At 39.8% G+C, this 26,749-nt stretch overlaps 1 protein-coding gene across 1 annotated transcript in view; it reads left to right on the forward strand.

Moving 5' to 3' along the window:
• MORN1 (MORN repeat containing 1) overlaps window positions 1-26,749 on the forward strand; it is a 625,079-nt gene that overhangs the window by 581,588 nt on the left and 16,742 nt on the right. Inside the window, exon 13 of the mRNA XM_082273769.1 lies at window positions 12,525-12,601. Coding sequence (XP_082129895.1) covers window positions 12,525-12,601 — 77 coding nt within the window. The remainder of the gene's footprint in view (window positions 1-12,524; window positions 12,602-26,749) is intronic.

Below are 26,749 nucleotides of genomic sequence, written 5' to 3' on the forward strand. Positions count from 1 at the left end.
GCATTTTTTTCCTCTTCTTTTAAGCCCTGTCAGGTAGAGGTGGGATAAGCTTTCCCTACTAACAATCTGTCTGAAATGCCAATGAACCAATTGACTGCGCGTGGCAGAATGGGGTGTTTTAAGCTGCCGTCGGCTATTAAAAGGCATAGAGCAGCAAAACAAAGAAAACAGTGACTAAAACAAAGAAACAAGCTGTTCTTTTCAAGATATGCTGGGTCTATCTATATATATTTCCAGACCTATAGGTTGGCTGATTTTTTTTCTAACTAACTCTAAAAACCTGCTACAACTGCTAATATCAATTAATATATAAATGACACAAATTAATGCAGCTTTATAATCCCTAATACATTCTTATATGCAGTCCTGGAACAAGGTCATCCAGTGCCCAGAGCAAAGATGCCAAACTGTGCCCCCTCCCCCAGTTATGATGGGCAAGCTTAGAGCATCCTACACCCAGTAAACTATTGCACCCAGGGCAACCGTCCCTCCCGCCCACCCCTTGTTTCGGTCCTGCTTACATTTATTTTTATTATGCAAGCAGTGTAAGTACCTGAATTTGCCTTGGAATCATTCTCTTGCAGCAGTGTTCAGACTATAAGACCGGAAGGCAGGCACTAGCTGGGCATGCTGCTAGGAGGCAAGAGCAGGGTGACAATGAGATGAGCTCATCAATCTGTTGCTTCTCTTTTCACTGTCCAGCCACAGCCTGTGAAGAAGAGAACTGTGTCACCTGAAGGCTAAATCTACTTTTGTGGGGGGAAAAATTAGCAGATTACAAAAAAAAAAAAAATTGTGTATACATTTGCAACATAAGTCCTTTTGTAATTAAATGTTATTAAAAATTACCTTCACTTTTCAATCTGCTTTACTGTAATTTTCTGTAAAATGCAATGCAATATGGCTACCTAAAGGTGTGTGTACACAGATGGTGTACAGAACGCCCCCCAGAAATGTAATTTCCTGCTTGTGTGATTGTTCCTGCTCACTGATTTTCCCAGAAGTCTGCACTGTATCTATAAACACAAACAGAAGTCACTGTCTAGCTAGCGTAAAGATTTTTGTTTAGATTTATCAGCCGTTAGTAAAAACCTAGAAGAACCTGATCTTATGGGACTTGTAGAGAGAAGACACAAGGGGTGGGTTTACTAAAGTCAAATAGACTGTGCACTTTGCAAGTGCAGTTGCATCCATTTTCCCCAGAGCTTAGTGAATGTGGTGAAGCTTCACTTTGTAAAGAATACCCAATCAGATGCAAGAAAAAAAAAAAAAACAGCATTTTTGCTTGCACATGATTGGATGATAGAAACAGAAAGGTTGAAGAGTGGATAATTCAAAACATACAAAACAATGATTTGCACTTTCAGGGAGGAGATGACAATGTATACTCTGTGGGGAGGATTAGAGCACTGGGCTCTTGCAGAAAAAAAAACAGAGTGCCCCAGGGCCTTAGAAGGTCAGTACTGATTTAGTTTGGTGTGTTACAAAGTACACAATGGAATTTGAAGTTAATTACTGTCAAATCTTTGTCTATAATTAGATCTTGCCAGTTATTCATGCTTTTTTTTCCCTTTTTCTGATTGACATTTAATGGTCTTCAGTAAATATCATTGAGTGCTTAATTACGCAAGAAAGAGCTCTGCCGAACACTGTATCCAAAATGACCATGTAACACCATGGTGCCTAATCTGTGGCCCAGGAAGGCAAGAAGGCTGAGAGGGTGATGTGCATGCGTCCCATTACTCTTTGGCACTTACTCTATAGCCAGTAAAAAAAATATTTTCTTTAGTCTTGAATCTTTTCTGTTTATCCACTTTCCTTTTTTTATGTATTTTTTTTCCTCTGATCTTTTATATGAGATCTTGCTGTGAGAAATATCAATTGTGGCACAAGTAATTTTTAAGGGGGCTGTGGGGGGCATGGATTGGTTTGCAAAGAGACTGTAAAGTGGTGATTTCTAGTAGTCACACCTAACATGTCTTTAGTCTTTGACTATGTCAGGGTTGGGCTCACAGCAGCTCTCTTCTCTGTGCTCAGGCAGCTCAGCTGTTGGATAATTGTCAGCACTCATTGTTTCCTCATTGGCTCACCTGGTTATCATTATCTGCTTGTCAGTCCGGCCTACAGCCAGCTCCTTCTGGCTATTTAGTCTGCGTTGTTCATTCCTTTACTGCCATCACCCGGTCAAGATATCCTGAGTGTCTCTGCTGTGTTCCTGTTAAAGACTTTGCTCGGCTGAGGTTCTTTCTGGTTCCTGATCCCGACCTTTTGCTTCCGACTATGCTGATTTCTGGTTCCCTGATCACTGGCTTGTCTGATTTCCCATTTTTGGCTTCCGAACCCTGGCCTATGTTTTGACTATGTTCATAATCTGTACTATTTTTACTATTATATTAAAGTTGTGATTTTTACTTCATTTTCTTTCTCAGTCTGATTCATGGTTCCTGACATTAGGCGAATGCCATGAATTCAGAAGATGCAGGCAATTCACCTAGTGGTAATATTTTTTCCAGATTGAATGAGCAGGATCATCGCATGGATCAGTTTGCCATAGTTTTATAGGTGCTCCTGATTCATACTGCTCATCTAGATCCTCCCAGTGAGGCTGTTCTGGTGCAACCAGTGTTGCAGGCCATCCCTGCTGTTGTCTCTGTGCAAGCACCCACCTTGAATGTTACCTCTTTAAGAGGTTTGTCTGGTTCCGCTCTGCTTCCCAAGCGTTATGGGGGTGATCGAGTTCAATGCAGAGGGTTTCTAAACCAGGTTGGGATCTAATTTGAGATGCTGCCCCAGGTGTTCCCCACGGACAGAAGCAAAGTAGGCTTCATTATTTGCTTTTTGATAGAGCCTTGGCCTGGGCAAACCCTCTATGGGAGATGCAAAACTCCATTGTCCAGAATTAACCTGAGTTTTTGGTTTCCTTTAAAAGGTTATTAGACGTTCCCACTCACTCCACTACTGCTGCCAAGTGCCTCATGTCCATCAAACAGAGTATGAGAACTGTTTCTGATTAAGCCATCAAATAATGTACCCTGGTAGCAGAGGTTGCTTGGAAAAATGAGGCTCTTGTGGCTGCTTTTTCTCATGGTCTCTAAGATAACATTAAAAATGAGATAGCAGCCCTGATCTGGGGAAGTTAATCACGTTTGCCATTATCATTGACTCCAGACTTCGGGAGAGACCTTCCTTTAAAGAGCACTTGCAGAAGCCTCCTGCATGTTTGGCTCCAAGCTTTGCATTCCCACCCATGCCTCCTCACCTCCCATGCCTCCTGGTAATGAGTCAGGCAGTGAAGTAGAACCCATGCAGTTGGGCTTCACATGTCTCTCTGCTGAAGAGAGGGCCTTTAGGAACAGGGAGAGATTGTGCCTTTTCTGTGGCCAAGCAGATCACTTTTTGAAGTCTTGTCTTACCCGTCCAGGGGGACACCCGCACCTAAGGTCCTGTAGGGGACAGACCTTAGGTGGCATTTTTGCGTCCCCAACTATCCAGAAGGATAAGCCTCTAGTTCCGGTTACCCTTTCTTGGTGTGAGTCGTCCATCGGTACACAGGCTCTAATCGATTCTGGGGCTGCAGGTCTGTCCATAGATAGTGCCTTTGTGTCTAAGCACTTGATTCCGCTGCTGCTTCATGCCACCCACTTGCCATTGAGGCTATTGATAGGCGACCTTTACAGCCTGCCCATGTGACTCATGAGACTGTTTCATTGACCATGGCAGTAGGAGCTCTGCCCCATGAGATAATACAATTTCAAGTCATTTACTAACCTCATTATCCGGTGTTCATTGGCTATCCTTGGTTACAGAGGCACAAACTCTCTTTTGATTGGCATCGTGCTAAGGTTCTTTCCTGGTTGCCACAGTGCAGTAAGACATGTTTTCAGAAAGTGGTTAAGGACTTGGGCACCTCTTCACTGTCCTCCTTGCCAAAGGAGTACTGCGAATTGAATGATGTCTTTGACAAAGATCAAGCCGGTAGTTTGCGTCCACACCGGCCGTATGATTGCGCAATTGACCTTCAACCTGGTGCCATGCCCCCTCGTGGCTGGGTCTACCCTTTGTCTGTCTCGGAGGATAAAGCAATGGAGGACTATGTTACCGATTCCTTTTCTTGAGGGCTCATCCCAAGTCCTCGTTTCCTGCTTAGGAACGCTTATCCCATTCCATTTATTACGGAGTTATTTGATCGCCTCAAGGGAGCCATGGTTTTCACTAAGCTCAATTTGAGAGGGACATACAATCTTGTGAGGATAAATGGAAAATTGCGTATAATACCAGGAATACCAGAATATCCCGTAATGCCATTTGGTCTCTGCAACGCTCCTGCAGTTTTTCAGGAATACATCAACAATGTCCCTTGAGATATATTGCAGCAATGTATAGTGGTTTATCGCAATGATATTCTCATATATTCAAAATCCATAGAGAGCCACCACACAAATGTCTCCCATGTGCTGCAGAGGTTGAGAGATAATACCCTGTATTGTAAGTTGAAGAAGTGCGAGTTCCATCGTTAACAGGTCAAATTTCTGGGTTATGTCATTTCTACTGCAAGTTTTTCAGTGGACCCAGAGAAACTATCTGCAGTTCTACAGTGGCCTCAACCTGTAGGCCTACATCTGTTACAACGTTTTCTTGGCTTTGCCAATTATGATCGAAAATGTAATTCGTAACTTCTCTTCTCTGGTCAAACCCCTGACTGATATGACCAGGAAGCATGGCAACCCACAAAATTGGTCTCCAGATTCCATTAAAGCTCTTGAGTCTCTCAAGGCTGCCTTCATCTAAGCTCCTGCACTGGCACATCCTGATCCTATGTTACCATTCATTCTTGTGGTTGATGCGCATGGGACTGGAGAAGGCGCTCTTCTGTCTCAACATCCTACCTCTGAGAGTGCTATGCATCCTTGTGGCTACTTTTCTAAAAAATTGTCTCCTGCAGAATGCAATTACTAGATTGGGGACAGAGAATTACTAGCTATCATTTTAGCTCTTAAAGAATGGAGGAATCTCCTCGAGGGTACCACTGCACTGGTCCCCATTTTGACTGACCATAGAAATTTAACATTCTTGTCGAAGGCTAAATGCTTATCTCCCAGAAGGTCATGATGAGCTCCTTTTCTCTCAAGCTTCAATTACGTAATCTCATTCTTACCTAGTACTAAGAATATAAGGGCTGTCCCATTGTCACTACAGTTTTCCTCCTCCTCCAAGATGGAGTCGGTTCCTAAACCTGTGATACCTCCAGATCGCATTCTAGCCACTATTCGCACTAGTCTCTCTTCACCTTTGGGTGACATAATTCTTGGTGCTCAGATCCATTCTCCTCCTAAAAAACCTTGTGACCACTGCTTTGCCCCACACATACCATTTTCCCAAGGCAGCTGGTCACCCTGGGAAGAATCAGCTCATTTGGTCTTTTTCTCAACAATTCTGGTGGCCTAGTCTCAACTCTGATGTAACCACCTTCATAGCCGCTTGTTCCGTGTGTACTCAGAGTAAGACACTGTTTTGTTGTGGAGTTACCTAACTCCCAGGGCAACACAGTTATTCTTATGGTGGTTGACGGGTTCTTGAAGATAAAGAATAGTGGATGTCAGCACTGATCCTTTAAATCAATCACAAAGTTCTACCTGTGCATAAATAGTTCAAACCATCAAATACATACACAGTGTATAAAGTGCATAGCGCAAAGAAGTGACATAGGGATAACAGATAATAAGAATTCATGTGAATAAATAAACGTTCATACCCGTATAAAAGTCCATAAAGTGCTGATGCTGTGCTTCAATTGTTGGTGAACAAATTCATGCTCATTCAGTGTACAATCCGTGCTCCCCTTTGTGTCCCCACTCACTGGAGCAAAATGAATAAGGAGGTTTCTGTGAGTAATAAATTTCCCAGCGCTGATGTATACATCAATCAACGGATGCCTTTGCCAGAATTTGTTCCTTACAGGCTCTCCTCCGTAGATACACATAAAAGAGATATGTCAGAATATTTATACTGCTCTATGCTTTATGTCAATAAGCAAAGATCTGTGAGGTAGGAGAATCTCAACTTATTTCCACTAATCAATATGTAGCAATTTTTTTTTAATTGATTAATTTGTTTTTAAAAGCATATACCAATCTTAGTGAGTACAGTCTACAGCATGGAATATATATAAGAATATTTATTCACAAGACATGTATTCACAATATATGATCAAACTGGAAATGACACAAAAAGATAACCCTACATAAAATACAAACTTCAAACGATAAATGCAATGTGATATTTAGCTCAATAATGAAAGTAAAAATCAAACAAGATTACCTTTTCTCCAGGTATAGCATAAACCATAGATAAGTATTCTACATAAACAGACCACAATTGTCTGCGAATTGCGTAGCCGAAAGTCATTCCACTGCAGATGGAGCGAGAATAAGCTATGCAAAACGGACGACTAAAATTGCAAATAATGCACTAAATCTGATATTCATAACAATGTATATAAACAAAAATCAGCTTCTTAGAGAAAAATCTACTATGGTTTATACGGCTGGGATTGTAATCTTATTACCCTTAAATATGCAATATAAAACATATAAGGAAGGAAATAAACAATTGTTAAATAATCAAATAAACACAGCAAGGTATATTTACCACACTTAAGATGGCTGCTAGCTTCAAATGGTCATTACCAGAGTCCTTAAGATGGATGCCTTCTTAAAATGGTGGCTTCCCTCAAAGTTTCAGATAAATGATGGAGTAAGATGGCGTATGTAAAGATGAGTATATAGATGGATATAGTAGTGTGTGTGTTGCAAGTGTAAGGGGTGTTGTCAGTATGTAATGTCCTATTACATCTGGGTTCTCCTTTTTATACGATATTGAACAAAGGACTATTAAAATTACCATAAGTTAAACCCAGAGAGAGGAACATTATCCCCATTGTTTGGGATATTCTATACATTAACTGGTGAGGTCATAGTCACGCCTCCTTAATAATTAACCCAATATTTTGTATAATAAAGTTAAATGATGATTTCTTTAAATTCAAGATTAACCATAAAACACAACATAAAACTTTGTCCATACTCTCAGTACATACATAAATGTCCATCTAATCTCCATCATGTACCCTGGCAATTAATGCCATTTCAATAATAATTACTTAATACAATATAATATTTTTATATTGGAAAATACTAAATTATCCCAAGACTGCATTTGGTAGCTTGTCCAAAGGAGGCAGTATTGTACCGTTCATTAGATTCAGCACATAAAATAATTAGAACATATTCTTATCTGATGCCCTTATTGACCTCTGGCTAGTGAAAGTCCATGAATTATTTGACCATGCCATATGCTGTCAGACATTGCGTCTGGTTTGTAGTATTTATATCACTTAGTCCAGTCTAAAGCAATTCTTATATAAACACTCCTACCACATGCCTTAAAATGAAGTAAGTTAAGTGGAATTAGTTTTACCTATTAAGATTTGTTATTTAGCAAGAATATAAACCCAAAATATGGTATACAGATAATTTCTAAATATGTATATGCCTTACATAATATAATGACATAATTATTGCTAATATCTTCTCACACATGATAATGTATCTTTAAAAACTTATAGTTCAAATGAACCTAATGAATACACTATTGTCCATTGTTGCAATACTTACAGACAGACTAACGTCTGGCACTACCATTATGTCTTATCTGATAAGATGTCAATGTATCACTTATTTATGACAAAAGGAATACAAAGATCTCTGTTGAATTTCTTGTAAGAGACATTTTGCAAAAGAACATATATGAACTTTCATTCACCTTCAAACAAAATGGAAGCTGTGCTGTTCAAAATCTAAATGAGACTGAATATACATGGCTTTTTAAATCCATTTTTTTTCTATTATTTAATCACCCAATAACCCTGACAGATAGACTCTCCTTGGTGAAATATTTCTGGTACTTTATTGAATAAATAAACAATATCCACTTACATTTAAAACACTGATATCCCTCTCTAGTGTCTGGTGGTTAACAGAATGCGGCATGCGTTCCACTGCCCAGAAATTATGTCAGGCGCTAGTACCTTGCTTTATGCGTTTCACCCCTCCCTCTGGACATCATCTGAAGCTGAAAGTCAATGAAAATCCTGCAGGCAGTGCTGTTTTCATCAGGTCAGGGTTTCAGGATTTCCCTGGTCACAGGATTTACCTGGTCTATGGAGGAGAGCCTGTAAGGAACAGATTCTGGCAAAGACATCCGTTGATTGATATACATCAGCGCTGGGAAATTCATTAATAACAGAAACCTCCTTATTTATTTTGCTCCAGTGAGTGGGGACACAAAGGGGAGCATGGATTGTACACTGAATTAGCATGAATTTGTTCACCAACAATTGAAGCATAGCATCAGCATTTTATGGACTTTTATACGGATATGGACATTTATTTATTCACATGAATCTTATTATCACTAAGTCACTTTGCCCTGGACTATGCACTTTATACACTGTGTATGTATTTGATGGCTTGAATTATTTATGCACAGGTAGAACTTTGTGATTGATTTAAAGGAGCAGCACTGACGTCCACTATTCTTTACTATTTAAAGGCACATACCTTTATGTCAGCAGCAGCCCATATATTGTAGAATTTCAGTTTCTCAATGTTTTAAGTTATTAATTTGAAACACAAAGACATCCTTTTCTCACAGGAGATTTATATATAATTTATTACATAGCGCGGTGACTCCTATTCAGGGTTCTCAAAGATGTCTCATTGTATTCCACTTAAGAAGTTGTCTACATCCAAAAAACTGGCATCCATTTTCGCTTAGGAGATCTTTTGTTTACATGGGCTACCCAAGGTTATCATCTCGGACAGGGGTAGCCAGTTTGTGTTCAGGTTTTGGCGAGCCTTTTGTGCACAGTTGGGAATTTAGTTTTCCTTCTCCTCTGCGTTTCACCCACAGTCAAATGGAGCCGCAGGATGGGCAAATCAAACCTTGGAGCAGTTCCTACATTGCTATATTTCTGACCACCGTAACAACTAGTCAGACCTCTTACCTTGGGCGGAGTTAGTTCACAATAGTGCAGTCAATACCGCTTACTGATTGTCTCCATTTATGGCGAATTATGGTTTCCAGACATCCATGTTGCCTGACACATTTGTTCCTCAAAGAATTCCTGCATTAGAGGAGCATCTAAAAAAATCTGTTCCACTTGGGTGCAGGTCCAAGACTCCTTGCGACGTGCCAGTGATAGGTACAGACTCTACGCTGACCACCGACGCCTACCTGGGCCTTCCTACCACTTTGGGGAGAGGGTCTGCCTGTCATCTTGTAACCTCTGACTCTGTGTTTCCTCATTGAAACTGGCACTATGATATATTGGGCCTTTCCGCATTCTCTGTAAGATCAACTCGGAGGCATGCGCATTACACAACATGCGTATTTTGAATGTATTTCATGTTTTCTTATTAAAACCTTTGGTGAGCAACCGCTTCACCACCTTGGTACCACGTCCTTCCCCGGTTCAGGTTGAGAACCATGAGGAGTATGAGATACGATCATTGACTCCCGTAGGTTCCATGGGCGCATACAGTACCTTGTTCATTGGAGAGGGTACGGCCCGGAGGAACGCTCTTGGGTCTCATCCTTGCTCCTGTCCTCCTCTGTGCTTTCCATATACGTTTCCCCCTCAAACCTGGTGCCCCTCCGAGGGGGAGGGGTTGCTGAGGAAGGGGTACTGTCAGGGCTGGGCTCGCAGCAGCTCTCTTCTCTGTGTTCAGGCTGCTCAGCTGTCGGATAATTGTCAGAACTCATTGTTTCCTCAGTGGCTCACCTGGTTATCATTATCTGATCGTCAGTTCCGCCTACAGCCAGCCCCTTCTGGCTATTTAAGCTGCCTTGTTCATTCCTTTACTGCCTTCGCCTGGTCAAGATATTCTGAATGTTATGCTGTTATGCTGTGTTCCTGTTAAAGACTTTGCCCGGCTAACATCCCTTCTGGTTCCTGATCTCGACCTTCTGCTCCCGACTACACTGATTTCTAGCCCCCTGATCACTGGCTTGTCTGATTTCCCATTTTGGCTTCCGACCCTGGGTTATATTTTCACTATGTTCCTGATCTGTACTATTTTTACTATTACATTAAAGGTGTTTTTTTTACTGCATTTTCTGTCTCAGTCTGATTCATGGTTCCTGACAAATTATCTCTGAAGCATGTTCCCAGTCACCAACATCTCCTATAGCATGTTTGCAGTCTCTGACCATCTCCTGCAACATATCTGTTGTCTCTGACCATCTGTTATATTATGCAAGTCGTTTTTGACCATCTCTTGCAGCATGTCTGAAGTCTCTGACAGCTTTCTATAGCTTTATGATGCAGTGACGACCTTCCACTGTTTCTGCATAAGGTGTGCATTTAGCATGATGAAGTGAACCAGGTAGACCAGATTTTGTGAGTGCGTATTAAAGGCTAGATAATAGCAAGAAATGTGCCCAATTCCGACTGTCACTTATGATTATTAAGCTTTTTTCCTGTAGTTTAAGAGAACCTGTGCTGAGGAAGCTGAGGGCTGCCATTGCATATTTCTATTTTAAAAACAATAGTTCCCTGGCCTTGGCTTTCCTTATGGCATCCAAGGTGGGTGCTGCCATCTTTGATACCTTTTGGAGAGCCAGAAAAGAATGATAGATATCAATGACTGCCCTCTTTCCTAAGATCTTGCGTCTGCACTTGTACTCTGTCATATGTGACCATCCTACTTTCGTACCTCATGAACCAGGGTTGTCTTCAAACATAATTGAAAGAAAAGGCTAGCACTCCACACAATATATTTTTTACTTATAAATTGTGTTATGACACTTACCATTGTGGGGGCACACAACCTCCATTATCAAGGTATCACCTTGATAAAGGAGACCTCTGTGCTTCCACAAACTATTTTGAAACAAGTTTCCAGTAAAAATGTACAAAAATATCCATGGAGTTCTGGCCCTTTGTTCTAAGAGCTAATTGCTTGATGCCTGCATTGTTTAGAGTCAAGGACACTTGTATAGCCACTAGACCTCCGGAAGATTATCCCCCCTTCATGACCAGACCATTTATTGCAATACGGCACTGTGTTATTTTAATTTAAAATTGCGCAGTCATGCAACGCTGTACCCAAATAAAATTTATGTCATTTTTTTATCAACAAATATAGCTGTCTTTTGGTGGTTTTTGATTGCCACTTTTTTTTTTTTTTTTTTGCATTATAAACAAAGAAAAACCCAACAATTTTGAAAAAAAAAAAAAACAATATTTTTTACTTTCTGCTTTAAAACATATCCAATAACTTTAAAAGAAAATCTAATTTCTTCATAAATTTAGGCCAATATGTATTCTGCTACATATTTTTGGTTAAAATAAATCCCAGTAAGCGATATATTAACTGGTTTGAGCAAAAGTTATAGAGTCTACAAACTGTGGTATATATACTCAAATGTTTCTTTATTTATTTTTCTTTTATACTAGTAATGGCGGCGATCTGCGACTTATAGCTGGACTGCAATATTGCGTGGGACAATCGGACTAACTTACACTTTAGACACTTTGTGGAAACCAGTGACACTATTACAGTGATGAAAATATACACTGTTACTGTAGAATTGACACTAGCTGGGAAGGGGTTAAACATCTAGGGCGATCAAAGGGTTAACTGTGTGCCTATCCAGTGTTTTTGTGTACTGTCTGCTGCTTTTACTAAGGGAACGGATGGATTTTATAGAACATATATTACTTCCCCCCTGTCAGAAAGAAATTCTGCCTTGTTTACATAGGCATAGCTCCATTCTGTGTCCCTACCTGACATCCATTGTCCGGCGCCCGCAGATCGGCTTCTCTATGAGTAATCACGGCTAGAGCAGCCCGCCGGCATGTGCGCATGCCCCCTAAGCGGGAGTGCAGAATCACGTGTATATTTGTTATTTCGCACAGGAGGATCGCCCTGTACTAGTAAATCTGCTATGGGCCGGTCCGGAAGTTAACAGTTATTTGCATGCTTGCTAAGCACATGTAATTAGTTTGAAGTTTACAGTCTGGCTATGGGATCTCTTTAAAAAAGTGATGGAGGGCTGCTCTTTGTCTTATTTGATTCTCTCCTTTTGAAAAAAAAAAATGCATCCTGTCTGGATAGAAATAACTTACTGAATCACGGACCCTGTCCAGTATGCAGGCCAGGATACATAACTGTAGTGGCTGCATGCTTGTTCCAGGTCTGTGACTCTCTAAGAATTGAGAAAAAAATTGCCCTGGAGCTTGTGCCTTGTAAAACAAGCAAGCTGTGGCCTTTCCCATGTTTCTGTTATGACCGTATATCCCTATAATTCGTTATTTTTAGTTGTTTCGGCAGCTCCTTATTTTAAAGCAACATCCTGCTTTTTATAACACTGGAAGTCTTCTCATGTGTTTATCTGTTAAGTATGTTATCTCCTTATGTTCAAATTTGTCCCATTTGACAGCTCTTTTCTCTGTATTTCAGAATGAATGCCATCAATAAAGAACGTAGGATTAAGAAAGAGACCAATAGTCTGGATAATACCAGCAATGCCAGGACAGGTAACAAATTCATAATTATACATTCGTATTGGGGTATGTGCCTAAAGGTTGTAAAACTCAACAATGTTTACCATAGTATTTGCACTAGAGAGCAGCACTGGGCCAGTAATGAAAAATTCCTAAAGCAGAGGTACTTCCTTGGTACTTTGGCATTCATTTCTCATAAGGGTGACAGTAAATGTATATCTGATAAAGGTTGTAAGGAAGGGTTTAAAGTACCTATGTCATGAGAAAAATGCAGGGGTAGTTGGTTACCTCCTAATATTGCTAAGTGCCTGACTGTGTCTGGCTGCAATGCTTTTAGAGTTGTTTTAAAGCCCGCCCCATCACCTATTCACTAAAAGTAAAAAAAAAAAATAAGCCTCCAATGCTTTTCTATACTGACCTGAATCCGTTGTCACGTGACCCTCCGTGGCACCATTTTCAGAAGTGCTGTCCAGGGCCTGCTGTTACCAATATACCTATATTGCAAAAGTGCACGGTCTATTTGCCTTTAGAAAGGCTCTCTCTTCAGGTAGACATGAGCTGTTACTGCCCATCTTCAATACATCATCACATAACTGCAGTCTTCTGGAGTCTGGGGGGATCCTGCTGCTGGACCTCCAGTGGTAAGTGTTCAAGTCACCCAGGTTGCAACGTTGACACCATTCTTCATTTCAGGAGATAGACTCAGAGAAGGCACATGAGAGGATCATGGATCCCCCAGAGGGAGTGAAATGTTAACCAACATTAAATTCATAGGTGGTAAAGGGTTTCCGCGCTAATGGAAAAAATTAAATATATGACTGCAGCCTACCTCAAAATATAGCAAGCTATATTTAACAAATATGGGGGAGTGGAGGTAAGTGGCGCTGTCTAAAATAGGAAATAGGGAATATAAATATATTGGTGGGTCACTTTATATTGTGTAATAAATAGAGTAAAATGTGTTGAAATATTAAATACACAAAGTAAAAAGTGATATACAGTGAATAATTAAAAATATAAAGAATGTTAAAAATTGTTAAATATTTTTGTGGGTGAATAGTGGGAGGTGGAAGTAAAAGTGTATAAAGTTATTCCAATATAAGTGTCACAAAAATAAATAAATTCTGTGTGTAACAATCAAATGTGTAAAACTGAGCCACTTATAAAACACACTTATAAAATCAATAAATAAAGTGATACATTGTTGCATAAATAAATAAATTAAATATTATTAAATTACAGTGCTCTTATTCAAGTGCATACATGTGCTAGTGATCAGAGGTTATATAGCAATATTTAAATTAGGTGAATCAGATTATAACAAATCAGATCATATGCAATGTCCCAGCAACTTGCGTAAAAAGTCCAAAAAAATATAAAAAATAAATAGTGCCACAAATACACAATCACAATTGAGCGTGGTCACGCCAGTTCCGCTTCCTGTTGACTGAGACGCACATCCGGCCGGTGGAACGCACCGCGTCCCGGAACAACCGCTACACGAGGGTGTTGCGGTCCCTAGGACATACATGCACTTTTCTCTTGTATTAAATGTGAGTATTGTATTCTTTATATTTTTAATTATTCACTGTATATCACTTTTTACTTTGTGTATTTAATATTTCAACACATTTTACTCTATTTATTACACAATATAAAGTGACCCACCAATATATTTATATTCCCTATTTCCTATTTTAGACAGCGCCACTTACCTCCACTCCCCCAACATTAAATTCATGTTGATCATGTGGACATAAAGGCCCATCTCTCTTCTTCTTCCAACTCTCTTTTCAAACTAAAAAGAACGTTTTAGTTGGATTTCCACTTTTTTTAATCCTAAAGCTGGGTACACACAATGATAATATCGTACAAAAACGATTGTACGATAATCTGATCATTAGTACACAGCTTTCATCCGAAATTTTCAGAAGGGACAAACATGAAAATTTTTCTGTCACGATACCAGATCGTACGATTTCCATTTAATCAGTACAGTTTTTGTCCGAAAATACAATACAAATACACTACATAGCAAAAATGAGAAAATAAACCACACTAATGTGAAGACAAAGTAAACAATTCTATGTAAGCAGCAACTTTCATGTGAGATATACACAATTCAAATCTTATAACGTGAGTGAAGTTGCACTGGTGGTATTAAGTGTCCATTTTTAATCGATTGTTGTCAGAATTAAATCCAAAAGTGACGAAAAAAGTCCTTAATAGGAAAATCACCTCTATCCATCAAAAGGGAACTTAAGTAACACCACCACCACCAAAGGCAAAAATGCTCACTTACCAACTTATTGATCTAGTATTATAGGTCAATGACACATTTGGCTTAATACCCAGCTGGGGCCTTTATACCTTACAGTGTCCTCCTGCGACTTCACACAGCAATATCCTTAGCAGTAACGTCATAGGGGTATCCCAAAACACAAAAGACTCCACATAGCGTAAAATCGTTAACACTTTAATGGTTATATTGTTAAAAACAAGCACGTTGGCGTTTACTAGCGCAACTTAACACACGTTACAAATACATAACATCATATCTGAGGATTACGTATAAATTAGTATGAGAATTTTTGTACTTTAGTAACCTATTCATTTTCAATATGGAAATTAGCATGGACACAAAAAAAAAAAAAAAAAAACGAACGATTATTCACCGATAATCTCATCGTGCGTACTAGTCTTAACCCATAAACATAACACTTAACCTGATCCTCTTTCTAATGCTGACCTTAATACTATTATAGTGATATCAATGGTGTAATTACTATGCAATACATTTTTGCTGCCTATTTACAGGGTCCCAAATTATTGCACTAAAAAACTATCGGCAAAGTTCCATACCAGGATGAAGTGATCCATAGACAAAATCACTTTGTGAGTTTAAAAAATCTATAGTAGATTTTTTTTTTTTTGTTCTTAGTACATAAAGAGTGCTTAATTAAGCACTAGTTCTTAGGTGAAGAGCCAATTATAGTTTAATCTGCTGGCATTAGACCAACACAAGTTGAATTCTGGTTGGTGAGTTTGGTTTACTGCATTTAATAATTAAAACCCGCTTCCGGGCTCACGCAAGGGTCCTCTTGTTTTTAAGATCTCTCACAGTAGTGGGCATTCCTCTATGATGCAGAGAGCAGCATTAACATGATGATGTCAGAATTACTCTCTATATCATGTTATGTGAAAAAGAAGATTGATGCTCCTGCGCTTAAGGGGTTGTTGTGCGACTTGATCTTTTAAGGACACAACTTTGCTGGTTTAGTCGCTATTGCGGCTATGCTGCCACTCCCAACAGGTCAGGGAAACCCAGATAGAACTCTAAAAAGAAAAAATACTCTACAAAGAAAAAATACAGAGGGCGTACCAACCTAGCACATTATCTTTGCAACAATTTATTTAAGTGAAAACATATACCTCTACATCATACTCACAAAGGAGATGAAATGGGTGAAATGTAAAAATGTGAGTCAACTTTGGCACGATCCGCTTGGTGAAAACAGTAGTGGGATGAAAACCTCCAAATATGGCTTGTTTCGGGGGTGTCCCCTCTTCCTCAGTGAACACAAGGTACCCTGGTGATGCCCCCCTCAGGGGTGGGTTCATTATACCCTGTGATTACATGATGCCTTCAGTCTTCCAGTTTGAATGATCCTGGGAATCATTCAACCTGAGGACTGAGGTCATTTAGTGGCAGAAAGCTAAAAAGAGAAGATAGCTGCGCTCAATACATGAATAAATTGGATAAAGGCTGCCAGTACAAAGGTAATATCAAACCAAAAGCAATATATAATGAAGTACAGCGCCACATTAGCAAATGAATGAAAAAAGCAATAACTACATAAAGTCCATAAAGTCCGTGAAACCAGATGCTGAAGTGCAGAAATGAATGCAAAAAGATTCCAACACCATGAGTGAAAACACAATCCTGACAATCACCGCATGCTCATATAGGTAATTCCCTTACCAGAACTTTAGACCCCCTGTTAAGGTAGGTCAAGGTATTCTGATTCTGGAATGTGTCTCCCCTACTCATCTACACTCGATGAGAGACAGAGCCTTCTACTATACCCCAAAACTCTGAAATTCACTTCCGAAGAACATCAGAGTCATCTTCTCTAAACTCATTCAAATCAAATCTAAAAACTTTTTCTGTAGACAAGCTTTCACCTAATTGTCCCTTTTTTCCTTTGTTTTATCCTGTGTTTTCTTGTGGGGTTTTTTTGTAAAGCACTTCAAGAAGCTACCTTTATAGGTGCTGTATAAAATAAAGATTATTATTATTATTTATTTATTTTTTATTATTATAAATATTTAAAATGAAAACTACAACAGAAATCAAAGGAAGAAAGTACCAAACACCACCACTTGTGGGAACCCTAAAAATGTATCACTTCCAGCAGTGAAAAAGGTTGGTTTCTAAGAGGATTTGACAATAAAAAACGTTAATAAAAAAAAACTAGGAAAAGACACACATCCTAAAACTACATGTTTTAAAAAGTTATAAACCTATGTAAAGACAACCCAGAATCCTCCCAGTGCAAAAGTGGGCCAAGCACAAAGGCTATCTATCTTGGAGAAATTCTTTACAGTCACATGTTTTATTAAATGAGCATAGAGAAATTATTCTTCTACTTTCACAACAGGTGGGCATAGGTATTCCCCCATTAAAAAGCCTTTAATGCGGGATTGTAAATGAACTGTCTGTGCTATGTAATGAAATTTAGCCTAGTCTGAGCTGGGATAACAGTGCTGGGGTAAAGCTGGGATTCCTCAGACTGCTAATCTGTCTGATCCTATCTGCAAAACAGGAGGACTTTTGTTAGAAAGATTCTGTACAGGGGGGGGGGGGGGGGGCAAATTTATCTTTTTTTACATAGAAAGAATTTTTTTTACACATCACAGATATTGGGAGTATACACTTTCCACATGGATCATGTCTAAAAGGAAAGCTATTTGTGATGAGTTTTGTTCCGTGTGTTATTCATTTTGAAATAGAAAACAGCAGCTCTTAACTCAAACGGTGCATTCTTTTCACAAAATAATTGAGAACTCCACCTTTACGGCAGTTTTGTAACAAGATCTTTAACTCTATAAATGGACACTTTTCAAACCAGTATTTAAAGCCTAATTCCAGGTTAGTTATTTTATTTTTTATTTTTTATAAAAAAATTCACCTAGAGGTGGAAAAGCTCTGGCAATATTCCTCACCTCTTCCAATAGTCACACCTGCAGTAATATGTAATGAAGTACAGCGCCACATTAGCAAATGAATGAAAAAAGCAATAACTACATAAAGTCCATAAAGTCCGTGAAACCAGCTGTGTGAAAGGGCCACACAGCTTTGGGAAATTCTTGTCTTGTGATGCCTATAAAGTCCACTATGAGTGCCGGTTCACATTGGTGCGATGCGGGAAAGCCTGCAAATCCACTGTGGGTTCCCACATCGCACCCGACTCGCAGGCAGTTCACACTGCCATATGTGAACTGCTGGGAGTGCCAATACAAAGTTAACAACACCCCCAGATTAGTTTGCATATCGCAGTGTGAACTGTAAGTTTGGACAGGAATAGGATCGCATAGGTGTAAACACCCATGCGATCCAATTCTGGTGCGGACCAAAAAAAGGGTCCTGTGCGACTTGGGTCCGAATGCGATGCAAATTCAGCTATGCAATCTGTATGGCTAAATTCGCATCACACAGACATCGCATGTGATTTGCACAGCAGTGCGGTGCGAATCACATGTGATGTCTGACATCACATATGTGTGAACCGGCAATGAGGGTTCAACCATATTGCTCCCTGTATGGCTCAAACAATTACATTAAAAATTTCTAAACGTATTTGTGCCAACGGTGGTGAACAACGGTGTATCAAAGAAACACCAGTCATCAGGATCTTTTTTTTATACCGAAAGGGGAAATGGATATCTGATTTGTTGTCAACATTTTTTAAGCATGTTAGAAGATCTTTCAACAAAGCACCCACCTTTGCTTACAGCATACAGACATGAAATGAGGATAGTTGTAAATACTGAATATGCTCTTCAGGCTTTAGAATAAATGTCCAGTTGAACTGTGTTGTTCCTCTGTATCTTCATATTTTCTCTTGACTAAATGATCCCACTAAAATAATGGTAAGCACATATATATTAGGAAGTTAAAACAATATTGAAATTCAAACTAAAAATATAATCTTATAAACAATACAAGGTATATGGAAAATTAATAAACCAACCCAGCCCATATGGTAAACAATCGCATAAACAGCAGCTGCTAAAAGGATAAAAGAAAATTGTGAAGGTGCGGAAATAAGCAAGCGATTAGTCCAGTACTGGCGGCGCTTAGTAAGTTAACACAGTCCTAATTATCCACCAGGTGCTTGTTTATGGTGCAAAACACTGTGTTGTCTGAAGAGATTCTTTTAGGTGAGTACACTCAGTGTCCCATTTACCACACCTCATGAAATCCTTCTCAAGAGACACCTGCTGATGAAGACGTGATGACGAAACACATTAGAGGTGTGACCACGCGACCTCTCTGAGTGATGGCTATACACGAATCGACCAAGGAGTTACCGTGGCCCAAGCGTAACCTAAGGAGCGGTGAGGGATTGCCAGTGAGCTGTGCACCTGATACAATTTGATACACCTGATTTTTTTTATTTATTGTTTGTAAGTGCAATCTTTTAGGGGGTTGATTGGAATAAAGTGTTTTACTGGATTATACTATGTGCCTTGATTCTTTTTATCTATGAACACTCATCTGATGGTATGGAGATGCAGCATCAAGCTGACTGCTAAAGGTGTCTAAGGCATTCGATCCAGTGTTTCTTAAAGACACAGTATCAAGCTACCAGCCAAAGATATTTAAGGCATTTGATCTATTTGTTTCTGGTGAGTGTGTAATCTGATGGGAAGGATTTCACGGGGTGTGATATATGGGACACTGAGTGTACTCACCTAAAAGAATCTCTTCACACAAAACACAGTGTTTTTCACCATAAGCAAGCACCCGGTGGATAATAAGGACTGTGTGAACTTACTAAGCACTGCTAGTACTGGACTAATCGCTTGTTTATTTCAGCAACTTCACAAAAATGTAATCTATTGCAGCAGACAAGTCACTAGACGTGGTGTTTTTCTCTTTTAGACTTTTTTCCCCTCCTATTTCACCTGGTGATCTGGCCAGAAACACAACCCCTGTATTAGAATGCCCCCACTTTGGATGAAGGAGCACAGGGGGCACCTTTGGCAGCAGCATTGTCAGTCCAGGGGGAGGGGAGTGTTAGATATAGCAGCATATTTAGCTAAACTAACAAATTGAAGCCAAACTGTGGCTAATACTTCATAAGCAGATGCAGCAATTTTTTTTCCTTTTGGATAACAGTTTTACATAAATAAATAAATAAAAGCTGTGTATTGTAAGCACCTCTGTCAGTGTTAAATGGTTTGTCTCATCCCTGTAACTGCTACATTTGCAGTAAAGCTTGTTCTCTTTAAAAAGAGCAGACTTACTGGCATTATCACTACTTGAAAATAAAAGAAAGAAAGCCTAAAAAAAGAAAACAAATTCAGCCATCACATATAAGAATTGTGAGCTGCAAAATAGTAAATGTTTGCTTATGTGTTTAATACTCCTTTTAAATTGAAATAACCTGATCCATGTAAAGTATGGAGAGCAAAGGCAGTGTCAAGGATCATACAAGCGCATATGTTTTATATTTTCTGTGAAACTTCAAACATATGATATACAATATGCTCTCCAAAATCACATTAGCACTGCCTGGCCTATATAACATATAACTTGAAAGGTTTGGGCCACCGTATGCAGCATGTAAAAGTCTCTTTTAATATGTATATGTATTATTTGTGTATGAACTATACTGCAAGATAAAAAAAAAAAAAAATAATGTTTTTGGGTCAGTTTTACTTCATCTGATAATTTATACATTTTTAAAATGATGATTTATATCCTGTTTTTTAAGTATATAAAATCTTTATAAATAAAAATTATTTATTAAACATTAAGAGCCCATTCACACTAGCGCGACTTGTGAGGCAACTTGTGTTGCCCCAGGTAGCTTGACATAACAAAAGCAATGTTAATCAATCAGTGCCGTCTTAATTGGCACTACTGAAGTTGCTCCGACTTCAGAAAAGGGTCCTGTACTACTTTGAGGAGACCTGTGATCCGACTGTCCCATATACTTCAATGGGAGTTGCCTCCTTATCTTAATTGACACGACTTGTTATCAGACTTTCCAGGAAGAAGAAAGAGATTAGCCAGACATTCCCCACAGACAAAGTCGCCTGTCTCTTCAAAGTAGTGCACAAGTCTCTTCCAAGTCTCTTCCAAGTCTCTTCCAAGTCTCTTCCAAGTCTCTAAACAAGTCTCTAAACAAGTCTCTTCAAGTCACGGGGCGACTTTCTGGTAGTGGTAGTGTGAACCAGCTCTTAGTGCTGGGTGCGGTTGTGACACATTTTTTGTTTAGAGCACAGAGATGGCTCTTTCCTCTCATGCTGTCTCTCTCTAATTGAAATTCTATACAAAGCAGGGAGGGGATGAATTACTTTTTGATTAATTCAGCTATACACTGTACACTATACATTCCATATAATCCGTTCAATGATGTGCGCTAACCCATAGAACCAATCAGATTTAATTCTACAGTTCAGAGCAGTACATTTTTTTTTTTTTTTTTTTTTAATTTTTACATTTATTGTTTTTTTTCAATACATTACATATTAATTACATAAAATCCACCAAACATACATCAAAACCTACAAACAATACTCTCAAAAGCATATAGCAGTACTCTCCTGGCCTCCCCCTCCCACCCTCACCCCCCCCTTTAAAAAAAAAAAAAAAAAAAAAAAAAAAAAAAAAAAAAAAAAAAAAAAACCCCCCCCAAAAAAAAAGTGAGTTAATGAAAAAAATTACTACTTCTATGATCCTCACATCTTGAGGAAGTTACCTTGCATCGTGAAAAGAAGAAAAAGAAAGAGAGAAAAAAAAAAAAAAAAAAAAAAAAAAACCCCCATAAAAAAAGGTGAATTAATGAAAAATTTACTACTTCTATGATCCTCGCATCTTGAGGAAATTACCTTGCATCGTGAGAAAAAAAAAAAAAAAAAAAAAAAAAAAACCCCAATCGTGTTAAAATTCCTTCCATTGTATTCCTCCTGCATATATATATACTGGAGTTGTTAAATTATTGTGCTCTGTGAGAGAAAAAAAAAAAAAAAAAAAAAAAAAAAAAAAAAAAAAAGGAAAAAAGGAAAAAAAAAAGGGGGGGGTAATCCCCCCCCTGCACCATCTTAAGTGACATAATTATTATGTGCCACATCATGATACTCCCCCCTACCCTCCCCATCCAAATTCAAAAACACACATATAAATTACTTAACATCCCCCCCCCCGCTTCATGCCAAAAAAAACACAATGCACACCCCAAGGAGAAAAAAAAAAAAAAAAAAAAAAAAAAAAAGAGAGAAGAACGGGGGGGGGGGGGCAGATGAAAGAGAAGAAAAAAAAAAAAAAGAAAAACCCCCCACCTCCCCCTCGCCCTAGAGGGTGGGAAGCTCAGCCAATTTACCACTCTACAATCATCATTCTATATCATCCTCATGTATTCCATCTATACTGTCCCTCCTGACGCGCGCGTCAGGCTTCTAAGGATCCCTCCACTGACACTCCGTAAGGGGGGCGGGATCAGGGGGAAAAGGACATGGAAAAAAAAAAAAAAAAAAAAAAAAAAAAAAAAAAAGGGGGGGGAATAGAGGAGACGGGGAAAAGCCCCTTCCTCTACTCTCTAGTCCCCTTCCCTCTCTCCAGTCCACCTTCCTCTGTCCCCGGTCTCCTGGACTTCCTATTTCCGTATTTAGCTTATCAGTCGTAAATATTCCTCTGAGCACGTATATTGTGACCATGCCTGCCATCTAAACCTACAACGTTCTTCCCTGCATGTACGTGCGGCTGTTAACATTTCCATCCTATGAATTTCCCCAATTTTGGCAACCCATAGCCGCACAGTGGGCGGCTGTGTTTGTCTCCACAATGCTGGTATGCAGGCTTTAGCCGCATTCAATAAGTGCGGCAACAGAGAGTTCCTATAATTCTTTACTGAGCTCCCCGTGCCATGTAATAAACACAGCACGGGGTCATCCCGTACCTTGGTCGAGGTTAGGTTCTCTGTTATACGAGCCACCTCATCCCAGAAACTCCTTATTGCTGGACACGTCCAAAAAATATGCACCATTGTTCCACCCTCCTCTCCGCATCTCCAGCACCTATCCTGATGTTTCCTATCCATTCTGTGTAGTGTTGCTGGAACACGGTACCATCTAGCTAACACCTTATAACTGATTTCTTGATATCTACTAGCTATGGATACCTTATGAGTCAGTCTCAAGATTTTATTTATTTGTCGCTGATTAAAGGAGATACCTAATTCTCCTTCCCATTTTTGCAGGAATTTAAGTGGTTCCGAATCACGCGATGTCCCCAGAAGTGCATATATATGTGATAGTGCATGTGGTATTCTCTCCTCTGCTCTACATAAAGTCTCAAATGGCGTTAGGGGGCGTGGGATATAGCCTGTCTTCTGCATTTGTTTTAAATAATGTCTAACCTGGTAGGCACTGAATGCATCTAAATTTACTTCAGGCCATGCTAGCATTTCTGTCATCGTAGGTGGTTCCCTGTGGGTCCATATGTCACACAATCGTCCTCTACCCCCATTAATTAAACCTATAATTTTAGCATTCGTTCTACCAGGGGGAAAGTTTATGTTATCCCCTAAGGGGGTCATTGGTGATATTGTTGGTGCTACCGAGCTATTTTTTTGTGCTTTAGTTGCTTCGCTTACCGTCGCCCCTATCGTCGGATGTAAATGTATTTTATCATTTTTTAATATCGGAGTCCATGGGGCTAAGGCCACTGTTGTATTCATGGCCTCCCTTTCCAATTGCACCCACTGTTTAAAGGTCCCACTGCCGTGCCATTCCATCACTCGCGTCAGGTGCGCTGCTCTATAATACCGCAACAGATCCGGTAACCCTACTCCTCCTCTCACCTTCGGGAGGGTTAAGATCTGCATCCCTATTCGCGGGGATTTTCTGGCCCACACAAAATTTCTGAACACTGCCCTTGCCTGTACAAAATATGTCATCGGGATTGCTATCGGAACAGCCTGGATAGCATACAGTAACCTAGGTAATACGTTCATTTTCACTGCGCTGCATCTCCCAAACCATGACAAAAATAGTGTCTGCCATCTTTGTAGATCTGCTTTAATAGATTTTAAGAGTGGAATGAAATTTGCCTCAAACAAGTCCTTCGGATCTGCTGTAATGTGAATCCCCAGATACACCACCGATTTATTATTCCACTGAAAGGGAAAGGAAGATCTCATATGGTTCCATCTAGTCCCTAATATAGACACATTCAATGCCTCTGACTTCGACACATTTATTTTGAAGTACGATACTTCCCCATACTCTCTGATAGCCTTTAAGATTGATGGTATTGTTCTGTCAGGGTTTGTAACATAAAAAAGCAGGTCATCTGCGTAGGCTGCCACTTTATGTTGACCTCTACCCACTTGTACGCCCTCTATTTCTGCACTTTGACGGATTTTGCACAGTAAAGGTTCTAACGCCAAAACAAAAATCAACGGCGATAGGGGGCAGCCTTGTCTAGTGCCATTTTTTATCTTGAAAAAACTTGAGCACCAACCATTTGCCCTTACTGCCGCCGTAGGACCGGAGTACAATGATAGGATACACGTCATCATCCATTCCCCTAGGCCTAAGTGTGACAGGGTGGCCCGGATAAAATTCCATGCCACCCTGTCAAACGCCTTTTCCGCATCAACTGATAGCAGCATCATCGGGATTCTCCGCAAACGCACATTATATATCAAATCTATTGTTCGGATAGAGTTATCCCTTGCTTCTCTTGTAGGGACAAAGCCGACCTGATCGAGATGTATTAATTGTGGTATATATGGCAGGAGTCGATTTGCCAATATTTTAGAAAACAACTTGGTGTCTAAATTTAATAATGAGATTGGGCGGTAACTCCCGCACACCGCGGGGTCCTTCCCTTCTTTCTGGATCAATGTGATGTAAGCTCTCAGAGAATCTGTCGGCATGACCCCTCCCTCCCCGATGTAATTTAGATGTTCCAAAAGGGGGGTCTTTAAATTTGAAAAAAATTGCTGATAGTATATCAGTGATAGTCCATCTGGACCTGGGGCCTTGTGTGGTTTTAACTGAGAGATAGCTGTTTTTAGTTCCTCTTCTGTTATCTTTCCTTCTAATGCCAGTGCCTGTTCTGCATCCAGCGATGGCATATCTGTCTTTTTGATATAATTGATCGCCTCATCGAAGCCAGCACCCCCCCTATCAGCTGATTCCGATGAGGCGATGTCATATAACTTCTGGTAGAATTTGCTAAATTCTTCGGCAATCTCTGATGATCCATATTTCATTTGTCCCCCGCCTGTTTGAAGTTGTGCAATTACCGTCCGTTTCTGGGGCCCCCTTAGGGCTCTGGCTAACATAGTTCCTGGTTTATCCGAATATTCGTAGTAATGTCTTTTTTGTGACACCAGTACTCTCATGGCTTTTTCATAAAGTAACTCGTTGAGTTTTTCCCTGGCCGCAGTCAGGGGCACTAGATGTTCCATCGCCATCGATCTTTTATGAGTGGCGCTTAATTCTTCTATCTGCGCTAGCAGCTCTGAGATCTTCTCCTCCCTTTCTCGTTTACGTTTTGCTCCCATTCTAATCAACACTCCCCTAATGACGCATTTATGGGCCTCCCATATGTTCGACGGAGTAACTTCTGGTGTTTTATTTTCCTGGAAATATTTTGTCAGTTCTACCTCTAACTCTGCTCTTGTCTCTATTCCTTGCACCAGTGATTCATTCAGTCTCCATGATGGTGGCTTTACTGGACCTGCATCAAAGTTAATTATAATGTGGATGGGGGAGTGATCCGACATGGAGAAAGAGCCAATCTGTGAGGCCACTACTCTAGACAGATCGCCCCTTGAAATTAGGATGCGATCTATTCTAGAGTACCTATTATGTACTGACGAATAGTAGGTAAAATCTTTTTCACTTGGATGCATAATGCGCCAGGGATCGACTAGGTTGAGGAGTGTGATTTCCTTACTAAGTTTTTTAAGTCGGGCATATGAGAGATGTGATGTACCTTGTGATGTATCTAAGAGTGGCTCTGCAGCGTAATTAAAATCCCCCCCCATGATTACCAGCCCTTCTTGAAAGTTTAACATTATTGGTGCCACCAGTGTTAAGAATGAAATCTGATTCTGGTTAGGGAAGTACACATTAATCATAGTAATCAGCCTTTCTCCTATCTTACCCTTTACCATCAAGTATCTTCCTTGTGGATCAATACAAGTTTCTAAAAATGTCCATGGAACCTCTTTGGCCACCAATATGCTAACCCCTTTTGATTTAGGAATAGGGGTGGGGGCGTGATAAGACCATGGGAAATCCTTATTTTGTAATTTTGGGATAGATTCTTTTTTAAAATACGTCTCCTGGCAGAAAACTATCTGCCCATGGTTTCGTCTCATGTCTGCCAGGAAGCGTATTCTTTTTTCAGGTGTAGACAACCCTCTAACGTTTAATGACATAATTTTCACTTCCTGCATTTTTCCTGTCTCAAATGATTCTAACCAATTTACTACTTTACTTCTGAATTTTCTTACTCAGCTGTCTTCCTCCCTTTGTCCCCTCCAAGTGCCAATGGCTTTAGGGCTTACTAGGCCTAGGATTTATCCAAAGTCGATAAACTGATCCCTCTGTACAGAAAGCCCCCTAGACCTACTCAGATCTAATAGAGACAGGGGGAGACCGAGTAAAAAAAAGGGACAGAGAGAGAAAGAAAAAAAAAAAAAAAAAAAAAAAAAAAAGACAGAACAACCCCCCCCTTTTCCACCCCCCCCCCCCAAAGAAGTGCCAGTGGAGCGTGATCCTATTGGTCGACTCTCGACCCTGCGTAACTAGACGCAACCTATTTGGGTGGGCAAATCCGAGGATTCATACCGTGAACAGGAGCAAATCTAACACAACCCACAATATCTGTATCTCCTAATGAGTTGACAAATTAACATAAGCCTGTAGGTG

The sequence above is a fragment of the Pelophylax lessonae genome, assembly GCF_965119305.1.
Source record: "Pelophylax lessonae genome assembly, chromosome: 12".
Taxonomy (NCBI): Eukaryota; Metazoa; Chordata; class Amphibia; order Anura; family Ranidae; genus Pelophylax; species Pelophylax lessonae.